The 25,970-nt window shown below is 35.6% G+C and overlaps 1 protein-coding gene across 2 annotated transcripts in view; it reads left to right on the top strand.

Moving 5' to 3' along the window:
• Positions 1–25,970, top strand: part of ZNF407 (zinc finger protein 407) — a 422,314-nt gene that overhangs the window by 146,253 nt on the left and 250,091 nt on the right. Inside the window, exons 4-5 of one of the 2 annotated variants that reach the window (XM_047766948.1) lie at positions 12,936–13,010; positions 25,411–25,539. In XM_047766948.1, the coding sequence (XP_047622904.1) occupies positions 12,936–13,010; positions 25,411–25,539 (204 nt within the window). The remainder of the gene's footprint in view (positions 1–12,935; positions 13,011–25,410; positions 25,540–25,970) is intronic. The other variant, XM_047766947.1, reaches the window with a different exon arrangement.

The raw sequence follows: 25,970 nt of genomic DNA, 5'->3' as shown, positions 1-25,970 counted from the left end.
CCATTCTGGAAAATAATAATTATATATATATATATCTTTGGCTGCACCCAGAACATGTGGCATTTTAAAGTATTAAAGGAGCCTTGGTAAATTTAAATTTGGGGATGTTGATAGTTTTTGAAGAGATTTCTTTATATGAAATTGCAAGGGCAAACATTTCAAATATGGATGTGGTAGGTTCTGTGTGATGATTATAACAAAAAAGGCAGTAGCATTCTGAGAAATTGTGCCTTAAGATATTTGAGAAACAATGAAAGTGTTTTTGGTTTAGCCTAGCAATGATTTGGTAAAAGAGTTTGAGAAATGTAATTTTTAAGTGTTATTTAATTTCTGTTAACTTCAGAATTTTGGAATAATGTAATTTTAGATTTTTCTTTTATTTGCAAGGTAAATTTTTGGACAGATTTGAATTCATTGGAATGTCAGATTTTTCTGTATTCCTTTAAATTATGCTTATTTATAGTTAGGAGATATGAATGAAAAAAACTTTTGTGAAGTCATGGTTAAATGATGTAATTGGAAGCTGGTTACAAATATGTTTATGATATTTGTATAATGTATTTCATTTTATGTATTATGTAAATGAAAATTTAATACTTCATTTAGAAGTTTTTAATATTGCCTAGTGTATTTTACAGTATCACACTAATATTAGAGTGATCTTGATTTCTGACACTTTTGGGGTAAAATATTTTATTTTGGTTTTGTTTATCATAAAACCAATGTAATCTATCTCAATTGGATGTTGCTTTAATAATGATCAGCATCTTTGTTTTTATTTCTAAGCATAATTATACTTGTTAACTGATTGTACAATGTTTACTTTTGTCTGACCTGTTTCACAGGTCATTAATTTTTGGTTTGTATCCTCATCATATGATAAATATTTTCTGTCCTGTATCAGCTACTTGAATTTTCACTCATTATTGAGAAAGATTCGTATTCATTTAGAACAGTATTTAATATAACAATTTTATTTATGAACACTTTTATTTCTATAGTATTTCCTTTTTCTTTTTTCTTGTTTTCCACCAGGGTGTAATCTTTCATTAGTCAGGAGATGTGGAATGGTGAAAAGAGCTCCGTCTAAAGGTCATCAGGCATGAATCCCACTTTTGCATTTTCAGCTCTTTTGCCACATTTTCTTGCAAAAGTCAAAGTCACTTATCTTCTCTGAGCCTCAATTCCCTCTTCTCTCGGCTTGAGCTGATAATGCCTCTACCACTTACTCATTCAGTTATGAGGAGCCATTGAGGAAATGTAAAAATGCTATGTCAAATGTGAAGCACCATGTTATTTTTTGCTTTAAAAATTTTTACTTATTATAGAAAAACCAAAAATATAAGTAATCTAAAATATAATCTTATATCTGAGTGAATTTGACTGGTATTTGCTTCTGTTTATATTTATATATATGTCAGAATACAAAATGCGTGTGTGTGTATGTATGTATAAAACATGAGATTATTGTATGTAATACTTTCATCCTTTTTAAATCTGTCTTGAGAAATCTCTTCTACTTTTTATTGAGATATAATATTTTAATCATGCCACTACTATTGCACATTTAGGGCATTTTCATTTTTTTGTTGGAAATTTTTTTTTTTAACCTTCATTTCAGATTCTTTCTTGAGGGTATGTTCTAGAAGTTGGGATAACTGGTTCAGAATTTCTTTTGAAGACTAATGATTGTTTGCTTAGGACTTGTTGCTTTATTTGATTCAGAAAGGAAGCATAAAATGTTTATGAGCTGAGCTGCAATATGAATATATTTGTAGGATGATTGTGGATCTGGCTGTGGGATGAACTGTAATGGAGAGCATTTCAGTAAAGTGGTTTGGTCTAGTGTAATTATAGAGAGAAAGGGAAGTACGGTCTTGACAGGGAATAGTTTGAAGAAACAGTTGATGATTTAACAAACATGAGAATACAGTTATTAAATTTGGAAGGGTATACAGTTAGTAGAATTAGGGAAGTCTAGAACAGCTGCTTATAGAAGGCAGGTCCTGCCCCTTGGAAAGGCCATGGGTGAATATATGTATTTTAGAGTCATTCACAAACAGGTTATGCTTTAAAGCCCAGGAAATGAATTATACCTTTGAAATAAGACTATAAGTGAATAAAAGTGCCATCTAAAAGAATGAGAGAAAGAACCGGAATCGACAATAGTGAGAAGCAGTAAGTGTTCAATGGTTTGCAAGAACTAGCACTAGAAGCCAAGTTGTTAGCATTTAAGAAAATAGGAGTGAACATATATTTATACCTTAATGATTCACAAAAAAGAATTATTTGAATAGTAAGCTTTTGCTTCCATAGATAAAATGTGATTCATTTGCAGAAATGCATTTATTCACAATTTGAAAACATTACAAAATCATTTAGAATAATGAATGGATATGATTTATTGTTACTATGAATGCTCATGTACCAGATGTGGCTGTTAGAGTCAAGATCCTCTCTGTTTCCTTTCCTGCCCACCATGTATTTATTTGTGTTAGTTCGTTTCTAAACTTTGAAAGGGTTTGGACTCAGTGGTGCCTGAAGAACAGTCATCATAGTTAGCACCTGGATTTTGCTTGGTTGCTACCACTCCTTACTAAGAAGCCAGGGCCGATTCCAGGTCTGTAGTGGGGAAAGGACGTGGGAATCTGGAACATCTTGTGCTAGAAAACAAAGAAATGCCTGAATACGAGGAGGAGTGATGTCAAAGGACATAGAAGCTAGCTTTAATGGGTTTCCATTGGCCAGTCTGGGGAAAGTGTGAGAATTATGAAGCATAGTTATAGTAATTAATTATATCCAGTCACTTGTGATGGAACATGATGAAGGATAAGGTGAGAAAAAGAATAAAAGAATATTATATATATATAAAACTGGGTCACTTTGCTGTACAGCAGAAATTGACAGAACATTGTAAATCAACTATAATAGAAAAAATAAAAATCTAAAAAAAAAAGATTAAAAAAAAATAGAATAATGATGAAAATCCAAGGGTCTATTCAGAGTGCCCTTGAAAGAGAGCCAAAGAGAGCACAGATGAGACAAAGGGACAGGATGAAATCTTGAAGTTCTTTATAGAGGAATGCCGGCTGCTGAATGTAGAAGAATTGGTAGAATATTGCCACTCAGCTGCCCTCCCTGTAATCACTGAGATGGGCAAGCCTCATTAATGATCAGTGAAACCATTGGGAGCTGGTTGTTAGGGTACAGGATATTCACACTCTGTCAGCTGCTCGAGGCCATCTGTGTTCCTAGGCTCATGGTCCACTTCTCCCATCTTCAAGGTCAGCAGTGTTTTATCTCTGTGGCCCTGATGTCAGTCATCTCTCCCTGGTTCCTTTCTTCTGTCTACCTCTTCTGCTTTATAAGGACACTTGGATTATATTGAGTCCACCTGGATAATCCAGGATCATTTTCCTATTTTAAAGTCAGCTGTTTAGCACCTTAATTCCATTTGTGTGCCATGTAGCCTAACAGGTTTCAGAAATTAGGATGTGGGAATCTTTGTGAAGCCATTACTTGTGTGATGTGAAGTCACTAGGAGAAATGCACACTTAATTGCAATATGAAAATCTGTAATTCATCCATCTTTTCTAACTATGCCATTAAAAAAATTGAAATTAACATGTAAAACTATAGTATAAAAATATTCTGTTCATTTAAGGTTATTTTCATATTGTTAATACCTTATTAATTATAAAAAAAGACATCAGATGAAATGACAAAAATTTCTATATACTTTTAATGACAAGTGACATTTGCTCCAAAAATAAAATCATATTATTGATAATATATTTTTATGTCTAGAACTTACATGGGGAAGTGGATTATGATCATTCTTTGGAGACTCATCATTTGATATTTATACTTTCTTTTTCAGCCTTATAGGGTTATTATATGAATTGACTGCTGCTTACAAATATATATAAAATAATGAAAATTTAGTTGGTTAGCTTGTGCTGATTTTGTACTCAAAGAAAATAAAATTTCTTTTTAACCACTACTGTTGATTTTAAGACAGAAGGAAACCTTTTAAATTCCAGAGTGTGGTGGTGAGAAGTTTTAGAGTACCCTCAACCCTGTTTTAAAATGTGTATCTTGTTTCTTCTTGCTTAATCCTGGCATTATCTCTTTCTGTTTCTGGGATCTGGGTATTAAGCCCTATGAATGTAGAGAGTACATTTTGTTCATCTTTGTACCTTTAGATCCTAAATAATTGTTTGGTGTATGTATGTAATGGTTACCCTTTATTGAATGATGACTGTGTTACAGCAACTGTGCTAAATAATGCATATTTATAATTCTCTGAGATAAGTGGGATTATCCCCACCCTACAAATTAGGGAGCACAGGATTAGTGTGGTTTAAGGACTTGTGCAGGATCACCCACGTGGTAAATGGTAGAGCCAGGGTCTGATCTCAGCACTGTCTGACTGCAAAGCCTGTTCCTTAAAAAGGGTAAAATCGGTCATTTTTATGTCCCAACCTCAAAATTCCTGACTGTACAGCAGCATTTTCTGAACTATGTCCTGAAGACACAGTCCCGAGAAGTGCCTAGGTTTGCTCTGAGAAAGGTGCCTTAGTGGTCCAGGAATGTGGAGAAAGTGGTGCCCATCTCTCTCCCTTGGTGCCCAGTGCTCATCAGTCCTCCCTAAATGGGAAATGTTTTATTCTTCTAACCTAGGATTGTCTAGTCTTATTTGATGCCCCCTTGCTACTTTTTTGGGTAACGCCCCATTAGCATCCTGAACAACAGTCATCTGTGGGATGTTTGGCAAATGTTGAAAATCAGGATAAAATCTAAAATTTTTGGCATGACTTATAAGACCCTTCATGATTGAGGATTCTGCTTTTTGACTTAATTCTCTATGTTATTTTGTTCCTTATCATAGGCCCCATTCCAAGGGTCTGGAATCTGGACCCACAGGCCAGTTTTACCAGTCTGCTCCCAGACTTCGCTGAAACTTTTTGAGAAGCTTTTGCTGTTTGCTCCTCTATACCTGCAACCCCTCAGTTACTGTGTCTGATGCTCTTTTATCACTGTTCATCCTTCCCCTGTCTGTTCTTTAGTTAGGCCTGAGTGCTATTTATTTGGGAGTCCCTGGTTCATATTGACAGTATTAAAATGTGTGAATCTTTTAATTCGTGTTTGAATTGAATCACATTGAGTTGCATTGTAGTTACCTACAGAGATTCACAGTGTGGTAGGCATGCTCTTCCTACTAGCTTGGTGCCCAGTTCTGGAGAAGCACTGGCCAGTGGCAATGAAGTAGAATATGGGGGGGGGGTATTTTTATGCATTAAGCCCTCAAGCCTAGGGTGATTAATAGCTAAAAGGAGCAGAGTTTATATAATGTTAAGAGTTTGTCAGGCACCAAATATTAATCATCTAATTCTCATTAGTACCACCCATCTTATATATGAGGAAACCAAAGGCATCTCAGTAACAGACCTCAATTTTCAGAGAGAATTAATGTTGAACCAGGGATGGAAATCCCAGTGTTTATGTCTAGAATTATGCTCCTTACCCGTCAGTACTATCTCGCCTCCATCTTCCTTCAAAGGGATCAGGGTTGGATACTGCCTGTGAGCTATTCTTCCGGAGTGTCTGCTGCATCTATATTATCACCAGGAGGATTGATAGGAGCCCTGAGTTCAAAAGTCCTGACATCAGACACAGGGGTCTTGGTGATGCAGTTTTATGTGTAGATTTGCTTTCTTACGGTACTCTAGGATTTAGAATACATGTGTATTTTACTTTGAAAAACCAAATAGGAGTTTGTTTTAAAGATGTATCAAAATTCAGTTTAGAATTTTCACTCATTCAGGCCATTTTTTCTCCAAGTTTGTTAAAATTATTATTTTTAATTTAGAGATGTACCATTCAAAGTCAAAACTATAAAGGGATAAAACAGAACCTTAGGTTGTTGACCATTTGGTTGTGTATGATTGTTCATTAGTCTTTGTTGCAGTTACTCAGTTTCAGCATGCTTTATTATCCCCTACACTCCCTTTCTTGGGCATTAATGTAAACAGAAATAGGTATGGAATTTAAATGAGCCAAAGCTTGTTTACATCTCAGTTCAGTGGCTTTCAATTGGGTAGGTATTGTTTGAAGTGATATATTTGTCAGATCTTTGCGTTTTGACTTTAGGTAGTCTTATATACATGGACTGAAATTTCATTTAAGTCATTATGCATATCATTTAGGGTGTTAACTGCTCACAGAAATGGAGGCTTTTGGAATTGAAATCCTTAATTGTTTTTTCTCCTAGGTATAACTATATCCCTGACACTATTCTACTTTTTAAATTTTTTTAATTACCTAATGAATTTTATTACATTTATAGGTGTACAACAATCATCACAATCAAATTTTATTGCATTTCTATCCCAAACCCTCAGTGCATCCCCCCCACCCCCCAACATGTCTCATTTGGAAACCATAAGTTTTTCAAAGTCTGTGAGTCAGTATCTGTTCTGCAAGAAAGTTCATTCTGTCCTTTTTTTAGATTCCACATGTCAGTGATAGCATTTGATGTTGGTGTCTCACTGTCTGACTGACTTCACTTAGCATGATAATTTCTAGGTCAATCCATGTTGCTAAAAATGCCAGTATTTCATTCCTTTTAATGGCTGAGTAATACTCCATTGTGTATACGTACCACATCTTCTTTATCCACTCCTCTGTAAATGGATATTTAGGTTGTTTCCATGTCACAGTTATTGTATATAGTGCTGCAATGAACATTGGGAGAACATGTGTCTTTTTGAGTCATGGTTTTCCCTGGATAGATGCCCAGGAGAGGAATTGCTGGATCAAATGGTAATTCTGTTTTTAGTTTTCTGAGGCATCTCCATACTGTTTTCCACAGTGCTTGCTCCAATTTACATTCCCATCAACAGTGTAATAGGGTTCCTTTTTTTCCACACCCTCTCCAGCATTTATTGTCTGTAGACTTTTGATGATGGCCATTCTGACCAGTGTAAGGTAGTATCTCATAGTGGTTTTGATTTGCATTTCTCTGATAATTACTGATGTTCAACATCTTTTCATGTATTTTTTCGGCCATCTGTATGTCTTCTTTGGAGAACTGTCTGTTTAGATCATCTACCCATTTTTTGATGGGGTTGTTCATTTTTTTGGTATTGAGCTATAGGAGGTGTTTATAAATTTTGGAGATTAATCTCTTGTCAGTCTCTTCATTTGACAATATTTTCTCCCAGTCTGTGGGTTGTCTTTTCATCTTGTTTAGGGTTTCCTTTGCTGTGCAGAAACTTTTAAGTTTATTAAGTCCCATTTTTAAAATTTTTGTTTTTACTGTCATTACTCTAACAGGTGGGTCTGAGAAGATGATGCTGTCATTTATTTTGAAGAGTGTTTGGCCTATGTTTTCCTCTAAGAGTTTTATAGTATCTGGTCTTATATCTAGGTCGTTAATCCATCTTAAGTTTATTTTTGTGTATGGTGTTAGGAAGTGTTCTAGTTTCATTCTTTTACATGTGGCTGTGCAGTTTTCCCTGCACCGCTTATTGAACAGGCTGTCATTTTTTCCATTGTATATTCTTGCCTCCTTTGTCATAAATTAGTTGACTGTAGGTGCGTGGGTTTAATGCTGGACTTTCTGTCCTGTTCCACTGATCTATATTTCTGTCTTTGTGCCACTACCATACGGTTTTGATGACTGTAGCTTCGTACTATAGTCTGAAGTCCGGGAGCCTGATTCCTCCAGCTCCATTTTTCTTTTTCAGGATGTCTTTGGCTATTCTGGGTCTTTCGTGCTTCCAAACAAACTTTTAAGTTTTTTGTTTGAGTTCTTTGAAAAATGTCCTTGGTAATTTGATAGGGATTGCATTGAATCTATAGATTGCCTTGGGTAGATAGTCCTTTTGATAATATTGACTCTTCCAATCCAAGACCATGATATGTCTTTCCATCCGTTTGTGTCATCTTTGATTTCTTTCATCAGCGTCTTATAGTTTTCAGAGTACAGGTCTTTTGTCTCTTTAGGTAGGTTTATTTCTAAGTTTTTTATTCTTTTGGATGCAATGGTAAACAGGATTGCTTCCCTAATTTCTCTTTCTCCTGACATTATTCGAAAAATAGCACTACTAATGTGCTATTAATTATTTATGTCTTTACCTGTTCCTCATGCTACATTGTGTTTATGTTGTTTCATTTAATTCTCACAAAGCTCTATGAATTATTGCTTTTCTCATGTTTCAGCAAAGGAAACTGGAAAAATATACTTAATATTCTCAAAGTTACACAAGTCATAAATGGCAGAGCTGTGACATGACCTACCTTTCCTCCAGGCTCACTGTTCTCACTTGAACTTGAAGTTCTGCTAGTGGGATACATGGTGCCCCGGTCATCACAACCTAAGGAGTTAACCAGCTTTAACCAAGAAGAGGCCCCAAGTGTTTAACTTGGGGGCTTTGTTTCCTGTATTCCTAAGGCAGTCTTTGCCTGCTAACCTTGAAGCTTGTTGTTTTTTAAATTTTCTTCTTCAGCAGTGACCAAAACCTGTCAGTTATGTTACTGTTTGATTCACTCAGCCTTTTGCTGGGTGAACCCTGTGATGTGACAAGCAGTTCTGGTGGTGTGTGGCCTTGGTATCCAGGGGACCAGTTGGGAGAACCAGGTAGATTATTACAGATCCTTCAGGAGACTAAAAGAATAAGTGAGTGTGTGTACGTCACAGCCACATACATATTCATGAGTTCTTAGAAATGATCATTTCACTAACACTGTGTTATTGTGCTCAGACTTTAACCTCTTAAAAGCAAATATATTTATTTAGCATTCCTGTAACCTGTAGGGCCTCCACTGACTTGATCATCAGAAATTTCAAGTAGTTGGAGATTATATCCTATAGCTTGTCTTTGAGGAGCATCTGACCTTATTAGAGAGATCAGGGGAACATGATCAACATGGTAAAACTTGAGGAAGCAGACTGCAGCTTCCTCTTCTCTTGCCCTGGGCTCAGAAGGAACACAGCCTGGGAAACCTGCCTTTTGGCCCCTACTTGGACTGTGTGAGATGGGGAGTGCCAGGGTGCCATGACTCTGGCTTTCTCCTGCTTTTTGGCTGCTCCTGTAGTATGTGGAAGTTCCCAGACCAGGGATCAAACCCACGCCACCACAGTGACCTGAGCCACAATAGTGACAACACTGGATGCTTAACCACTAGGCCATGAGGGAACTTTCTATGTTTGCTCTAATGGATAAGTCAGATAAGCTTTCATGACTCACAAGTTGAAATGGTTCTACAGTGATAAAATCTAAGGGACTGAGGAAAGAGGTTTTTATTATATCTCCATATACTGTATGAAAAATTCTTTTAAAAATAGGAGTTAAAATCTGAAACTTTTGTACTAAAATATAGAAACCTATAGCTAGTATGCAAATGCTATTATTGCACTATTCTTTTGACACCAAAACCAATTTCAAGTGATGCTTTTTTCTGACAATTATAAATACTTGGAAATCAACCATACTTTAAATAACAGTACTTTTTACTTTTCGAGGTGTTCCTTCAGTTTGTCAGGCACCTGACAGGTGGATAACATCAGAGTATATGTTTCCAGAATCAGTGGATTCAGCCCCCTTTAGAGACCTCTCTTGGATGTCAGTGGGCTTCCTCAATGAACATACCCCAAACTGATGCTACCTTCAAACCAGCTCAGTTTTTCCAAGACCAAAAGCTTTGAATTGGTCTTCTATATCTCTTTTGGACTCCATGTCCAGGCCCTATGGAAATTGGTTGGCTCTAATCATAAATATGTATCTAGAATTTGGTCAGATCTCTGCTCTCCTCCTGGTCCGTGGTCCAAACCACTGTCATCTTTGCCTGGATTATTGCAAGAGACAGATCATCCCTGTCTTTCTCCACCCCCCTAACTTGTTCTTAACAAAACAGCTAGAGGAATCTATGACAGTGTGTGTCCCACACGTCTCTCCTCTGTTCAGACACCTGCGATGCTCTTGTTCCTGCTCAGAGCACCGGCCCAGTTGTGCTGGCTTTCGAAGTTGTTCCCTCACCATTACCCTTCTTGTCCCTCTACTACCCCTACTCTGCCCTGCATTTTGTTGAGCATAGGCCCCACTGGCTGACAGGCTCTGTGGCCACCCTTTTCTCTGTGGCCTGCTGTTCCCTATTTGGTGAAAGGCCCACTGCCGCACCCTCTTTGTCCCCAAACCACAGTCCAGAGCCATCCAAACATAAAATGCTGATGCCCTGCCGGCATTTCAACTCTTACTTCTCTATTTTAATTTTTCTCCCACCATCCAGCACTCTCTGAGATGCTCTGTAGTGTAGCTTTTGTCCTCTGTTTCTCTCACTAGGTTTTACATTTCCAAGGCAGGGACTTCTGTTTATTTTAACACCTATCCGCCACCTGTGCACCACAGTTGCCTGGGCTGTTCTGGCCCATAGTAGGTCCGGCCTAGTACACAGGTTAACGCCTGCTTGCATGATTAAAGAGTCCAGGCAGGAGCATGGCAGGCTGAGTGCCACGTCATCCTGAAGCTACAGGTCATAGAGTGAAAGCCCCATGAAGACAGGGCTTTAACTGTGTGATTCTGCCCCTAACCTGCAGAACTTCCCCATGGCCTGTACATAGTAAGTCACCAGTGAATATATATGGAACAGAATGAAAGTGTAAAGTCACCTGTGCTCACTGGGAGCAAGGTATTTCAGTTGAATAACTTTTCAGATTCAGAATTATTTTTGTTTTATTCTGATGGTATCTAAATTAAAATTTTACGAAACAATTATTATGTTAAAATATTAATACTCTGATGATGGTTGGTATGGGCTACATTCAGCCATCACAAATTGCTGGCAGTATTATTATCCATAGAGGTTGGTAAGTTTTAGTTGGTTATGCTTGTCTTACATTTTCTCACTGAGGATAATATTGAGACTTTGACACTACTCATACTTTAGTTAGAACAAATTGAAAGAATTTATGTTAAGTTAGGTATTAGATGAATATTTTGCAGCTGACTATAATTGAGCTGTGTTTTAGTATTGTAAATTTTACCCTATAATAGTAAGAAATCATTGTTCCTCTAAACATTTAGTATTATAGCCATCAGCAGATACTGTCAAAATGTTACATTGAGTAGGTTTCCTGTGCAGTATAATATTTTGTTTCAATTCCTAAACCTGAAACATTTTAATTAATACAATTTTTTTCTTTTAAAAACTGCATTGTGGTTTCTAAGCTCAGATTTCTTAAATTATACTTGGTCATATAAATAAGCTGTGCTTTGCAACTCTGGGTTCTTAACCTTTGCTCTTTGCTATTAGCTTTATGTTTTTTTAATTATAGGAAAATAGAGGACAGTAGGGAAGTTATGACTTAAACGGACTGTTGTTATTACTGTATTCTTTTTTAAGGAAATGAAGAATATTGTTTATTTTATGCAAATCAAACAAAAACAAATATAGACTATCTTGTATTGTTATTTTTGCTAAGCATTTAATATCATCACAGTTTGATTCTTTATAAGTAATAATTATTTTTCCATTTTGTGGATTGATGGTGTGATTAGTTATTTATAGTTGTAAAGCATGTGTTGTCCACAGCTATTACTTAATATGTAGAAAAGAAAGAGTGTTATTTTCAGTGTATACAAATGCATTATTTGAAGAGTAAAATCATAATCATTAAAAAAATACAGACATATCATTTTACCCTCAAAACTGAGGTTCCCTAATATTATATGAAAATAGCCAAAATAGACCAGACATGAAAAGGAGCATTCACATTTTTAGAAATTGTCTTGGTCTTGGCTTTTGACACATGTTTCCTCCAGAAGGCCATAGTACTTTACCGTCCTGTGTTGCCTGTTTGTGCAGGCATGTCCAGATGAATTCAGTGTTCAATGTTAAGAATCTTATAACATGCCAATTTGATTTGTAGCCCTTCATATCATAGAATGCTAATTAAAATCATATTTTTGCATATGTCATGCCTTTCATGTACATATGCAAATAGATTCTGTTGCCTTTCAGCTATTAGTAATTAACTTTATGAAGGACAGCTGTAATACATAATTAACAAAAATGTTTGCAAGCCCTTTTACACTGAAAGTTACAACAGTAAATTTTAATTTTTTTGCTTATCAAGACAGCTATTTTAGTCTGATGCTTCTGAATGAGATCTAAATTGTTTTAAATAATCCAACGCCATAATTAAATTGTGTTGTACTATATTCAGTAGAAGAATGGTGCTCCATGCACTGGCTGCTGATTCTTGTCCATTTCATATTTATGTCAACAAAATTGAATTAAGTGATCTGATTTGTGTATAAAATAAGATAGTATGTCAGGTAATACTTTTTGTTTGTTTTAGTTATTGATATCTTTTGGGCACTTAGTACATTTTTTTTGTGTGTGTGTTGCAGACATGATAAACATTTATATCATTTTAAAAAACCTCTCTTTCAGATTATCACCATGTTTTTAAGGATGCTTCATGAAGGCTATTCATTTTCTCTTTTATAGTCCCTTAAATATTTAATAAAATTACGTTTTCTCAAACTCATTTCATGATTGAAGTATGGCATCAACTAGGGGGCAGGGAATGTGATATTGAGGTGTTGTTTTATCTTTATTACTAGGTGACAGTGGAACAGTCAGTAAGGAACTAAAATCATTGGTTTGATTCTTGTTTGTACACTCAAGCGAGAAAATGAACCAGTCAATTTAAATGCAGTTATTTGTTTTGGTTTTCAGGTATTGCAGTATATTTAGTTTGTATGCAAGCTTTCTGTTTAGCATTTAGTGCCATTGTAATATACATTTTCATGTTCATGTATATCATTATATATACATGTCTGTTTTAAACAATTTTGTTCATATTTCATATTTCTAGCAAAGAGTAAAGTTTTGGTTGTGTAACTTTTTTTTTTTTTTTTTTTTAGGGTTGCTTTTGTAATGAAGAAACACTTAAATACCCACCTACTGGGCAAACATGGAGTTGGCACACCAAAGGAAAGGTAATTTTCAGCCATTTACAAATATAATTATATTTTCATTTTAGGTTTTGTGTAGTGAGATGACTCCCAGAATTTTTATCAAGTCAGTTCGTCATGTTTTATATTAATGGTACTCTGTTGTTGAATATTATATTTTATGCCATTCTTTCATAAAATTTAATGTTGCAATTTAATTTCAAAAAATTCATTCTAAGAATATTTCAAAGGATGTGAAGTATGTGAATTTGTGAAACAACCTTGAAAGAGAAAGGGGTTTGACCTCTGTAAATACATTAGAAAGAGCTAAAATAGATATGTAAAATTGAACTTTGTCAATTTTCATTTGAACTTTGTGTAGTTTTATTTTGAGCTTTTGAAGTAACATTTTTGAATTCTTACTATAGAATTAAACATTGCTGATATTAAAAAAGAAGTACATCTTGTGTCATCCCCAAATAATACTACAGTTGCCATGTCATGAAAAATAACACTACAATTACTATGTCATCAACTGCCAGGTTTTCTTTTTTCTTGCTACTGTATCATAATTAGCTTCATCACATAGACTTAATTATATTAGGTGAACTGAAATGTAGCAGTGTCAGCTACCAGGTGAGCCTGGCTACTTCTGAAACTTTAAATCTTTAAAATGTGTGTGCAGCTCACTCCATACTAGTGCAAAGCATTTCATCTCCTTAAAGACCTGTTATGTTTTCGACTTTCCCCAAATCCTCCAATATGGCATCTGAAATTCTATAGACACTCCTGGAAACTTCTGTTTTACTTTACTTTTATTTTATTTTATTTTATCTTTTATCTTATTTTATTTTATTTTATTTTATTTTATTTTATTTTATTTTATTTTATTTTATTTTATTTTACTTTTTGTCTTTTAGGGCCACACTCACGGCATATGGAGGTTCCCAGGCTAGGGGTTGAACCAGATCCACAGCTGCTGGCCACAGCAATGACAGATCCAAGCGATGTCTGTAACCTACACCACAGCTTGTGGGAATGCTGGATCCTTAACCCACTGAGCCAGGCCAAGGATCCAACCTGTTTCCTCATGGATACTAGTCAGATTTGCTTCCACTGAGCTACGATGGAAACACCTGGAAACTTTTGTTTTAGATGCTATTTTAAAACATCAGTCATGGTGCATTTTGTTCTGTCACTCTACAGCCTAGGGCTGCCTCTGCCGTATTTGTAAATGCTTAAAAATTTTTGAAAAACTTTAAGATACTCATTAATATTTTCTGTGTTTACAAGGAATTTAATTGACTTTTCTGTTGCAGACATGTTCTTTTCTATAGCGTTTTAGTTTCAGCAGGACTACTATGTCAGAATATTGGGATGTTATGTATGCCTGCTTTCTGCCTTTTGGTCTTTCACACTTTTCTTTGTAACATGTTTAATTTGAACCAAAATTTATGTGTTGAATAGATCCTGAATGCTTTATTCTTGAAATTCAAAAAAATTCATATTATTTAGCAATAATTTGGAACTCATCACAGTTATGTTTCACAAGTATTTAAGAAACAAGGCATTTGTAATTACTGTGTTCTTGTTGCTTTCCATTGCATTATCTCAGTTAATCATTGTATGACCTTATTAGTGGTGCATTATCTTTCTAATATTACAGAGCTAAAGACAGATTCAGGAATGTACAACAGTTTATTCAATATCTCATAATTAATAAGTGTTAGAATTGTTACTTTTTTCTGACTAATTCTGGTGCTCCTCTGCGTACTGATTATATTGTCTCGCACTGAGAATCTTTACATATAGGTACTTACAGTGTTTCAGTTGCACAATAAATTTGAAGGAAAGCGATCTAGAGCAGATAATTAGTAAAAAGAAAATATTTCCCTACTACATAATTAGTATACATTTTGAACTCAAGTGTATCGTTTTTGCTTTTTGTTTAGCAATTTTTAAAAATTTGTGTCTGTTCATGGTTATTTCATATTAAAGAAAAATTCATCACCTCATACATGTATTTATCCTCCAAGCACCTTAAAAGTTTTTATCTTCTGTATATGATGATAGGAGTTTGAAAATTCTAGCTGTATTCTTTTGATTTTTGTATTTACTTTTTCCTGTGTGTTTCAGGATGAATCTCTTTTACTTTAACTCGTTTCAATGACTAATACCAAATATGCCAAAAAGAGGCACGAGAAAGACTCGTGTCTTTCTTCCCTTTGAGATGTGGTAAGCTTTTTCTCCAGCATTAACATGATTTTTGTCCTAAAATCGGGAGATGAATCTCAAATGGGAAAGTACACCCCATCTTCTGGGTTATTACCTTCTAAATAGTCCAAATGCAGAGTTATCTAAACTCAGCATTAGATTAAATTGTTTTTCCTATTAAAAATTCTGTTTCAGAGTACTACCTCTTCTTTATGATATGTTTTTGTAGGGCATTCCTTCTTCTGCATGGAATACTGAATTGGAATGTCAGGGCTTCAACCACAGTATAATTTTCTAATAGACATCCATACCTGGAGAAGAAGAAAATATAAGTAACAAAATCTAGCACAATAAATACCAAAAGCCTCCTTTCAGTCCACCTTCCTCCTTTCCTTGGACAGAGAGAATTGATGCCTTTTAACAATTTGAGGAAACAAAGAAACTCTTTATCAGCATGTTCAACCGTCACTTTGGGCATAACTGTTCTCTAAATTAATTTAAACATTTTTTTCTTACCTATTTAAAACATTAATGCCTTGGCTATAATTTTGCAAGCTTGCTCTATTTTAATTTCTCCAGGACAGTATAATCAGTTTACTTTTTTTTTTTGTTTTGAATTTGATTCTCCCTTCTTATGCATTGCATATTACAGCAAATAGTAATAGAAGTTAGCTAAATAGGCTGTGACAATTAAATTAATAATGCATTTTGTTTGCAAGTATTTAGACCTTGTGCTTTAACTGATATATGCAAAAATGATAATTTATTACAAATAAATTCATATTCTTACACTATAGTTTGATGAACTAATAAATTTTGTCAGCATGACTGTCATTAGCAACAGAAAACTAAGTAATTTCAAATATATATATTTTTGACTCTGAATACCTGAAGTGATGGCTTGTGTAAGAACATATTTCTTTGTCCCTAAATTTGCATGAAATTATTTTAACGTAGTATACTACTGTATTTCTGAAGTCTCGTATGCTTAAATATAAACAGCTAAATATAGCCACAACAACTAAATATATCTTTCCAAAACAATAAACTAATCAATTTGCAAGTTCATTCTTAAGTATTCCCTATTTTAAATAAGTGATTCTCTTTGTAATATAGTAAGCCAAAGTATCTTTATGATTCTTTGGATTCACTAATAGTAATCTCGGAAACAAGCTTATCCTCAATTACCACAATTGAAGCAGCCGTAAGTATATCTTATGTAAAAGCCAGGTGCATATTACAATGGAAGGAGAGAGCATTTGTAGTTCAGTGCTTGGAAGTCAGCTGGGCTTTGAGTGACTGTGTAAATAGGAGGAGGGGGAGACGATTCACTCAGAATTTCTCATCTGATTCATTGCCTTTGTGGTGTCTCGGACAAGATCAGGAAATGCCTACACTTGGCAGTATCTCAGGAAGGCGGATGGGCGCCGTAAACCAGTTTTACCAGTAAAGGCTTTCAAATGAGAGTCTAAGAGCTCAGTAAGTTACCTGTTTTTTTCAAGTTGTTAATGAATACTAGTTTAAAACTGTAGTATTTTTTCAGTAAAGCAATTTTTGGAGGAGTCTACAAATATTATAAGTCTCGGATAGTGCTTTTTTGCAGCCTGTCTGTGGGGTATGTTCAGGCCCCTTGGGAGGGCTCAGGGCTGGCCAGTGTTTTTGTTCAGGCAAATAGGTTCCCCCCAGGCCTCCTCCAGATTACTGAGCCTTGAAATGCTGCTGGCTTCTCCCCTCCTGCCAGACATTTGGAATTTGTGGTTGGGCATCTTTCTTTTAACATTATTTTTTACCTTATTGATAGTAAATTCTTCCCCACATTTTTATACACCAAATATCTAGTGTAAGTGTGGGATTTTGGAAATACTGGCAGCCCTGATCCTTGGTTCTGATTTGCTATAGGCCATTGGTGTAGGACATAATATGGTGAAAGTCTTGCAGAGTCTATTTCATCTTCTTTCTCGGGAACTTTTGTATGTTAAAATTCTGTGAAAGCATCATTGTTTTCTGTCTTTCAGTTTAGATATAAGCCTCACCCTTTTTCTGGAAACATGAAAATATCATCCAAAACCCAGACATTTGTAGGAGAACATAGGTACACGTATGTGCACAGTCATTATTGAAGCTTTGCCAGTGATACTTTGGGTTGTTGGAAATTGAGGTTACTTTTAAGTGAGAGAATAATATATTTTATAAAATCTCTGAATTACTTATATTTAAGCAGACTCATATTGTTCCAACTAGAAGAGATTCTATGCATAGCAAGAGACTAACTCCTGTTGTTGTTGTCATCTCATAGTCCATTGTAAAAAATAACTAAGTTACTAGTATTGCTTCTTTTTTCTTTTATTAAAGAATCAACCACTTCCTTCATGTTTATTCCATGAGAATTTCTGTAATATAAGTACTGTTTTCTACTTTGTATGACTTCTCAGTCACGTTGTTTTCAGGCTAAGGCCTGCTCTCCCATCACTGCTGCTCATTGTTCTTTCCTTTCAATTCTTTTCATAATCAATGGGTGCAGATTTTTTTTTTTTTAATGAGGTCCAGTTTGGGGAAGAAGTCTGTGGGTTCCCCTCTGCTTTAAAAAAAATATTTATGCAAAATAACTCTGTTAAGCCAAAATGGAGGGAAAACATTTAATTTCATTCTCTCTCAGGTTGCTTGTTTTCATGAGTAGGAGGTTATTATATTTCAGTGACTTACTATTGCTTTTGCATGAGCCGAGGATACCCTGTCTTCTCTCTTCTCCATTTCTCCATCTGTAGTCAGCATCTAGTATATAAATAATATTGTGTGCACATTCGACATGGTTTTATTATAAGAAAGCTGGGTTGAATAGACAGATAGCCCTGCTAAATAATTACTTCTCTGTGGAAAGATAGATGGAAGTCACATCATTCATGTAAAGGCAGGGTTATTATTTTTAGAAACCTTCCTTCTCTATTTTACTGACTTAATCTGACCATTTGTTAAGATACATAAGGATATAAGTATATATTATCCACTATAGTCATCATGTCAGCATTTGGGTAGTATTTCTAAATTAAGTGGGTGGTTTAGATGTTCTATGATTGCTTTATGACAAATGTTTTCTTAGTGAGATGGATATATTCTATTACTTTATAAATTTGCCAGGTGGAAGTTAGCAAAAGTAAGTATCACGGGTAAGAATATGGGAATCTCAGCTCCTCAATTGTTTGTCAAAGTTTCCAACTCACTTTTTGGGGGAGGTGTTTGGACCTCATTACAGTTAATTGTTATGGCTCATCTCTGAGGGGATTGAAAACCCACTTTTTAAGTTCAGAACTTCACTGGGCCCTTGGCTTCCATTGCTTTGTCAGAAGCTGTGTGGAGTGTTTGGACTCTGTACATATGTTGGGCAGTTTAGTTTCCTGTCCTGAATAAATTCCTTCCACTCATTTCTCAGTGTGCTTTCAGTTTTATCCTTCCATCAGCCTTATGACGGGAGAGCTGCTTCCTTCCTTGCATTATTTTTGTTTTCTTCCTCCTTAGCATTTGTACTGATTTTGTACGTAGTTTTTATGATAATGACTTAAGTTTTAAAATATTTAAAGAAGAAACCCTATAAAACTCGTATCTTTATTGTAAAGATAGCACTCAGGATGCTTCTCTGAACATGTGTCATATCTTCCTTGTGAGTTTCAGGGGGAGTTTCTCTCAGTCTTTATTCCAGGAGAAGTTGTGCCTTTCTGAAACAGCTTGTCATCTTGGTCTTAAGTACTAGCAAATCATGTGTATAATTGAGTTTTCCTCTTTATCTTTACTGCTGGGAAGCTCAGTGCCAAAATTGTAATTCAGTCTCTAGAAAGCAGGATGGACTTCATGGAATGCATTTTATTTACTACTGTTATTTCTAGTTTCATCTTTTTTTTCCCTTATGGGAAATTCCCATTTTATGTGAGCGGTATATTTTAACAACCTCATATAAATCAAAGCTCACATAATTCGAGGGAAGTTTTGCAATGGGAATTTTTGTAAAGTAGGGTCAGTATTTGTCTGGGAGGGAGGACCTATGTCTTCAGCCCTGTGGCTTTGGGGCATCGTATTGAGCAGTGTGTAACCCTCTTATGAGCCTTTTTAAAAATCATCCTTGCCCTGTTGTACGAAAATTTAGTATGCTTCCTTGTGCAGCTTCAGTGGTGCTTTTTATTTCCTGAGATTATCTGTTATTTTAAGGAGTGCTTGCTTCTAAAGTGTGCTATGCAGACTTGGTATGTAACATTTCCCCCCCTCCCACCCCCCTTCCCCAGATAGGGGATTATTGCTTAACTTCTGTTCCAGGATGCTTGCTTTCTGGCTCTGTTTAAAATAACTGCTGTTCTTGGTGCACCCAGCTTTGTGGGTAAAATACTGTATTTGCTACTTTAGGGAAAGTTCTCATGTTGGTAGTAAAGGAAGTCTAAGTGTTAGAAGTTTATATGTATTACAGAAATATAAGGTAGTTTTCTACTTTAAGGTTCATTCTTTAACTTTCTGCTACCATGTTATTGAGCACTCATCTATGTGTTTTATTCCTGGGCATTTAGATAGAAACAAGTATTATATGATTCTTGTTCTTTAGAAGGTATTAGAGGTTATGCAGTTATCCATAATATGTAAAATGAAAAGCTAAGAATGAGAACAGAGAACATTTTAAAAGAGAGAACCATTAATCTTGCTTAAGGGTATATTGGGGGATGAAAATGAAGGTATCTAATTTATTCATCAACTTATTCTCCCAATAATCATTTACTAATCTATTACAATTACTGCTATGTTCCAAAACTGAGATCTAGTAAGTAGTGTTTGAAGATGATACACTCTCTGTTCTCATGCTCCTTAAATTTGGGGTTGATGGACTGGGGATAAAGATAGATAATAGGCACGTGAAGGAAAAAGAGACTTTCACGGGGTGGAAGCTTAGATGAGCTATTGCAGTGAGTGTCTGGGAGAGGTGTAGCTTTAGGAAGAGTGTTCGTGGAAGACCTTTCTGAATCAGAGCCCTCCTGGTAGAGAGCACGGTGAAAGCTTTACCTTTCACTCGGTGCCTTAGAGGAAGCCAGCAAAGCTGAGACCTCTTTTGGAATTGTATGTCTGTCAGTCTTTCATTGTGGAGTTGGGATGCCAGGGAGAGTATTGGTGGGTGGGTCAGCATGGCTCGGGTGTTTCCTGAGGACTCACGCCATTCCTTGCCCACGCTGGCCCCTCTCTCCTCTCAGTGCCAGTCACTTTCTCACTCTTCATGTTGCAGAGCTGGCCTGAAAATAAGCCTTTTTAATCATCAGTTTTACACCATACTTTGTTTTATTCTTCTTTACAAATACTGCACTTTTTATAAAGTAAAGATTTGTGTCCAACGTGTGTCAAACGGGTCTGTCACTGAACTTTTCCAGCAGCATTTGCTTTCTTTTTGTGTCTTTGTCACATTTTGGTAATGCTCACAATATTTCAGACTTTTATTATTAATGTTATATTTGTTATGATGATCAGTGATCTTTGATGCTGTCAGTATGACACACTGAAGGTTCAGAGGATGATGAACATTTTTCAGTAATAAAATATTTGTAATTAGTGTATGAACATTATTTTTTAGATGTCATGCTATTGTACCCTTAATAGACTACAATGTAGTGTAAACATAAATTTTATATCACTGGGTAACCAAAAAATTCACGTGACTCACTCTATTGTAATATTTGCTTTATTATGGTGGTCTGGAGCTGAACCTGTAGTATCTCTAAAGTCTGCTTGTGTTTTGTGAGCCACATTCTTTCCCAACTCCCTGTCTCTTTCCTCCTTTCTCTGTACTTGTGTTCTTCCTGTTCCTCACCATACTCATACTCTCCCGTCTCTCCTGGTTCAGTCCAAACCATTATTTTACTTCAAGTTTCAGTCTGAGGTCTCTGTCTTCTCTGAGTTTCTTTCTTGTTTATCTCACCTCCAAATGATCATGCTTTTTTTCTCTAGTATTCCTATGGAACTGTGGTGAAGAAAGGAGATACACATATATACATATTCTGTCCATCTTCCAAAATAGAAATCAAAAGACTCATCCTGCTGATGAGCTTTACTAAAATGACATCAACTTTGTTCCGTTGCCTCCTCTTTCATTCTTGTAGAGAAATTGAATTCTGTGGAGCTAGTGAACTATACCTTTTTTTTTTGGTATGAGTGTTTGTATTGCTTTTGCATGTGATAATATAGTGTTGTTTAATGTGACAAGTTAATTTTTAAAGGTTTTTTTTTGGCTACCAATTAATTTAATAGTTCAATCATATTTTGGATATAAGAATATCTGTTGTTTTAACTCTTTTTAAAGTCACCAAATAAGTGATTCTAAATATGATCAATCAAATATGTTAAGTGTTCAGAATATAGGTATTTTTTCCTGGCAGACATCTAAAATATTTTTGGCCATTCTCTTTTACTTCACTTGAATTGCTTTTAGAACACTGGGACTTATACATCTGGACTCTGACTAAAATATGCCTTAAGCTCTTATCTTTAATTCCCAGTCAGTGCCAGAATTAAAGAGAACAAAGGCCTATATGTTCACTGCAGCCTTCAATTACGCTTAATTACCAACTTTCATACAGTTTCATTATACAGTACTGACTTTTTGTGAGACGTTCTTTATATTCATGATGTCTTGGTAGTTGCTTGTAAAAGTCCAAGATTAAAATTTTTCCTGAGGAATTTTAAGGAAACATAACCTTTCTAAAGCAATTTTCATAAAGTTGGATCAAAGCAACTTGGTGATCCATTTTAACAGACGAGAAACAAGATGTTTACATTTCATTATGCTAAAGAACTCTGATAGGAAAAATCAAGAGTTTACCTGGGTTATTCTCTAAGATATTCACACCCCACCCCGACAGCTCCTGGTCTGTGGGTCACTTAAGTAATCCATTAGAGCCTCAGATAAAGGGCCTCTCCACTAATACTGTGGTGTTGTCATCCTTGTACAGAGAAAACTAGCAGAGGTTGATATTCCATAAGAGATTTGTCGATCTTATAGTAACCCTAATGTTCTACAAAATATCTGTCTTCTATTTTAGCAGCTCCTTCATTCCCTTTCAAGAGAATCATGATGCTCTTCGATAAGTATTCAAATATTAGCATCTCCTGAGGTTGAATCATATGAAATCAACACTTAGGCTAAAAAGCATGAAGTATTGGCAATTTCTTAAGAGTCAAACCTAATTCTCTTTAGAACTGTCTCTGGCATAAGATGTCAATATAGAAATCTGCTTTTCGGGGAAATAGTCATTTCTGTTGGGTTTAATTCTATCTAGTTCTTGCTTTTTTGTGGACAGTGATTTCCTAGACATGGCCTAGTGTAGTGAGTATGATATAGAAGTTGGGTTAGGATAACATAAGAACTGTCTCAGCATACTTTATTATTTTCACTCGGTGTCACACTGAAAGCCAAGTCTCTCAATTTTCTGGGCCTAGGTCAGCTGTATTTTTTTTTCAAGGCCCAGACTTTGTCTCACTGTGAAAATCATTCCCTAGACTTCGGTTCTGTGTCATCACTTCTTTCTACTAAGAAGACTCATATACAATTAGCACATTCTCTTTTTTCTTTTATAAAAGGTAAAATGTATGCCCTTTGTCCAAACTAGGTAATTTTTGAGGGTGTGGTTTTTCTTCTCTGTTTTTCAAAAGGTGATTGGTTTTAGTGAATATTGATAGATTTAAGATATTAAAATCTTCATTGAAATTTTTCTTTTTCGAGATGGACTTTTTTTAGCTGGTCTAAAATACGATTTATAGTTACATTTTGAGCAAGGTATTGCAAACTAACATAGTCATGTGAAACTTTTAATGTAGTCAACCTCAAGTGCATTCTTCCTGAGTCACTGTGGCTTTATCACCTTCTCATCTTTGAGGCTGAAGATAACACCTATTCTCATTTCTCAGGGTTATGGAGACGTGGTTGTGAATTAGTTACGCAGGTACAAAACAATCATACTGTATAGAAACACAGCATTTTATAATTTAAAAAGTGCTTGTTTTTAGATAAAAACAAATTAAAGAAAATTTTAGTTGCTGAAGTCTAAATAATATCTGTGTTTCCCTTTTCATGCTAATCTGATGGAGAAAAGGATTATGGGAAAGAACAGATTCAATGGAACATATATATGAAAATTTTAATTTAAATTATACACAGATTTTCTTTGGAGTTAATTAAAACAATTTCCCCTTTCATTCTTACAATGCATTGTAGTATTCAGAATTTCTTTTTCTCATTTCATATTCATAATTATGTAATATGGTTATGCCATATATTTTTGGCAACCAGAAAGTGGCAGTCTTATTACTGGATATCAGGTCTTTAAAATTTTATGCTTCCTCCTTTATAATATATTGTTTATAATAATCAGATTTTGAAGGTTAGGAAATTTTTTGACAAAGAAATTGGCCTAATGCTTATTATTTTTGTTATCAGTACTTGTAGTAATAGCAGTATATCAAAGTTTCTATGGCTTTTTGAGTTTCCTTTTTTGTTTAAACAGGGAAAAAAAAAAACCTTACATAGAATACAACTGTATAAAACCAATTAAAACCAAGTACTCTGTCTGAAACTGGGAGGGGGTCCTAAAGACCACATCAGTTGTGGGGCACCTTCTCTGCACCTCAGAGAAGCTGTGGGTTCCTCATCACTTTAAAGAGGATCTCTTTATACATGGAGCTCTTCTACTTGTACCATAAGCCATTGACTTTTGCAGCTTTACCTTTATATATTGTTGATCCCTAAGTGATGAGATATACTTTAAATTTCTGTGGAAATTCCATCTTGATCTGATGTGCTCAGGTGCCACTGAATCAGAGCTCTTAACTTAGCCGGTGTTAGGGCTCAGCCTTTCGATCTCAGTCCAGCTTTATTTGCTGCCCTGTGTTTATCATAGGCATCTAAAGCTTCTAAAGAAGTGATTGAAACCAAAGCAATTTAATCAAATGCATCCAACCCTAGAGTTGATGAAAAATAAAGAAAGGATGTAAAAAACCTAAGATTCTAATCATTTTTAACTAGAGATGCAAGGTTGGGGCAAGTTAAAATGTGGAATGTGTTGTTCTTGTTCTCAAGTTTGGTGGTAAATTCATGAGTAGCCATTATATTATTGAATGAATAAGTAAGATGGAGCCACAAATGGACCAACTAACACAAATTATTTTTGGCCTAGTTTTATGACTTGATGTCTACATAGTAAGACCTTGATTTGTCGTATTCAAATGACCCATGTCATATGCTGATGACAAAGAAAATTTGGTTTTTAAAATCTTTTATTTAGTTCTCTAACTAGTACCTAAAGTACCCTACTCAGTGAAGGAGGAAACTATTGAATCTGGAGGAGATGGCTCTCTTATTGGTAATGTTATGAATGGAAAACATCTGACTTTCAACAAAAATGTCAATTGTTAGAATATCATTAGTCTTTAAAAGTTTATCTAAAATAACAATGATGAGTTATTGATTCACACTGCAATTAACTCACTATTATTGTGTGGAAAATTCGACTTGTAAATTTTAGGAAGTTTTCTCTTTGGCAGTGGAGGGACCCTGGGCTGGATCCTGGCCTGAGACACATTTTCTTCCTGGTGAAGAGGTTCTTAAAGGAAAAGGGTTGGGAACCAACCACTGTTCCTGTGACGAGGACGCCTTCACAGAGAGACGTGTCTCAGGAAGGAAGGTTCTACCCAGGGCTTCGGACAGCCGCTGGCTGACCTTGCCTCTTCAGGCTCCAGCAGTATCTGAGAAAGAAATCTGGATGAGTGCTGTCCTGGGAAGCGGAGGTATTTTCATCCCAAGATGAGAGTTGCTGCTTTCAATCAGAAATAGCTTTTCCGGAGTTCCCGTGGTGGCACAGTGGTTAACGAATCCGACTAGGAACCATGAGGTTGCGGGTTCGGTCCCTGCCCTTGCTCAGTGGGTTAACGATCCGGCGTTGCCGTGAGCTCTGGTGTAGGTTGCAGACGTGGCTCGGATCCCGCGTTGCTGTGGCTCTGGCGTAGGCCAGTGGCTACAGCTCCGATTTGGCCCCTAGCCTGGGAACCTCCATATGCCACGGGAGCAGCCCAAGAAATAGCAAAAAGACAAAAAAAAATAAAAATAAATAAATAATCCATTGTCGGCAATCATTGAAAAAAAAAAAAAAGAAATAGCTTTTCCTTGAATGCCCATTTTATAAATGTAAAGTGCTTTTGCCTTACAGTTATTTTTTCTTAGTTTCCATCCCTGGTTTCATCTGCCTTTCTTGATGCTGAATGTGCTGAGGACTTCGCTGAGTGCGTATCGTGTCACTGTCCCAATAGGCCTTGAGGCTCCATCCTCATCTTGTCCTGCCTGTGGAGACAGGTCTGTGTGAGTGACTGCGGGAATGATGTTCTGAAATAGAATATAGAGTTCACTTTTTTCCTTACTGGAAGAACTCATAGCTTTCTTAATGATTTTAGACTATATTTATGGAATCACTGGGCTGCTAAAGGGGTTACTTAATTTTTGAAAAACATTTTACCACCTTTTATGAGGGAAGGTATATCCTATAAAAGCTTTCTACAGCTCTGAGTTCATATGTCTTGCAAATGTCAGCAGCTTACTATATTTGATTTGCCCTAACACCAGGGAGATTATTGCAGAATAATATAGAATTCTGGATTTTAAAGCAAACCTTTACATTTCGTAGGTGTGAAAACTGTTTCAGAGAGACTCGATCTAGACCATTTAGAGATATTTGGAATTTTGGCAATTAAAAAATGGTGTGTGTCTACAAATTTTGTAGTTTTATT

This window comes from Phacochoerus africanus, chromosome 2 (genome assembly GCF_016906955.1).
Source record: "Phacochoerus africanus isolate WHEZ1 chromosome 2, ROS_Pafr_v1, whole genome shotgun sequence".
In the NCBI taxonomy this organism is placed as follows: domain Eukaryota; kingdom Metazoa; phylum Chordata; class Mammalia; order Artiodactyla; family Suidae; genus Phacochoerus; species Phacochoerus africanus.
This window is presented reverse-complemented; position numbering and strand designations above follow the sequence as displayed.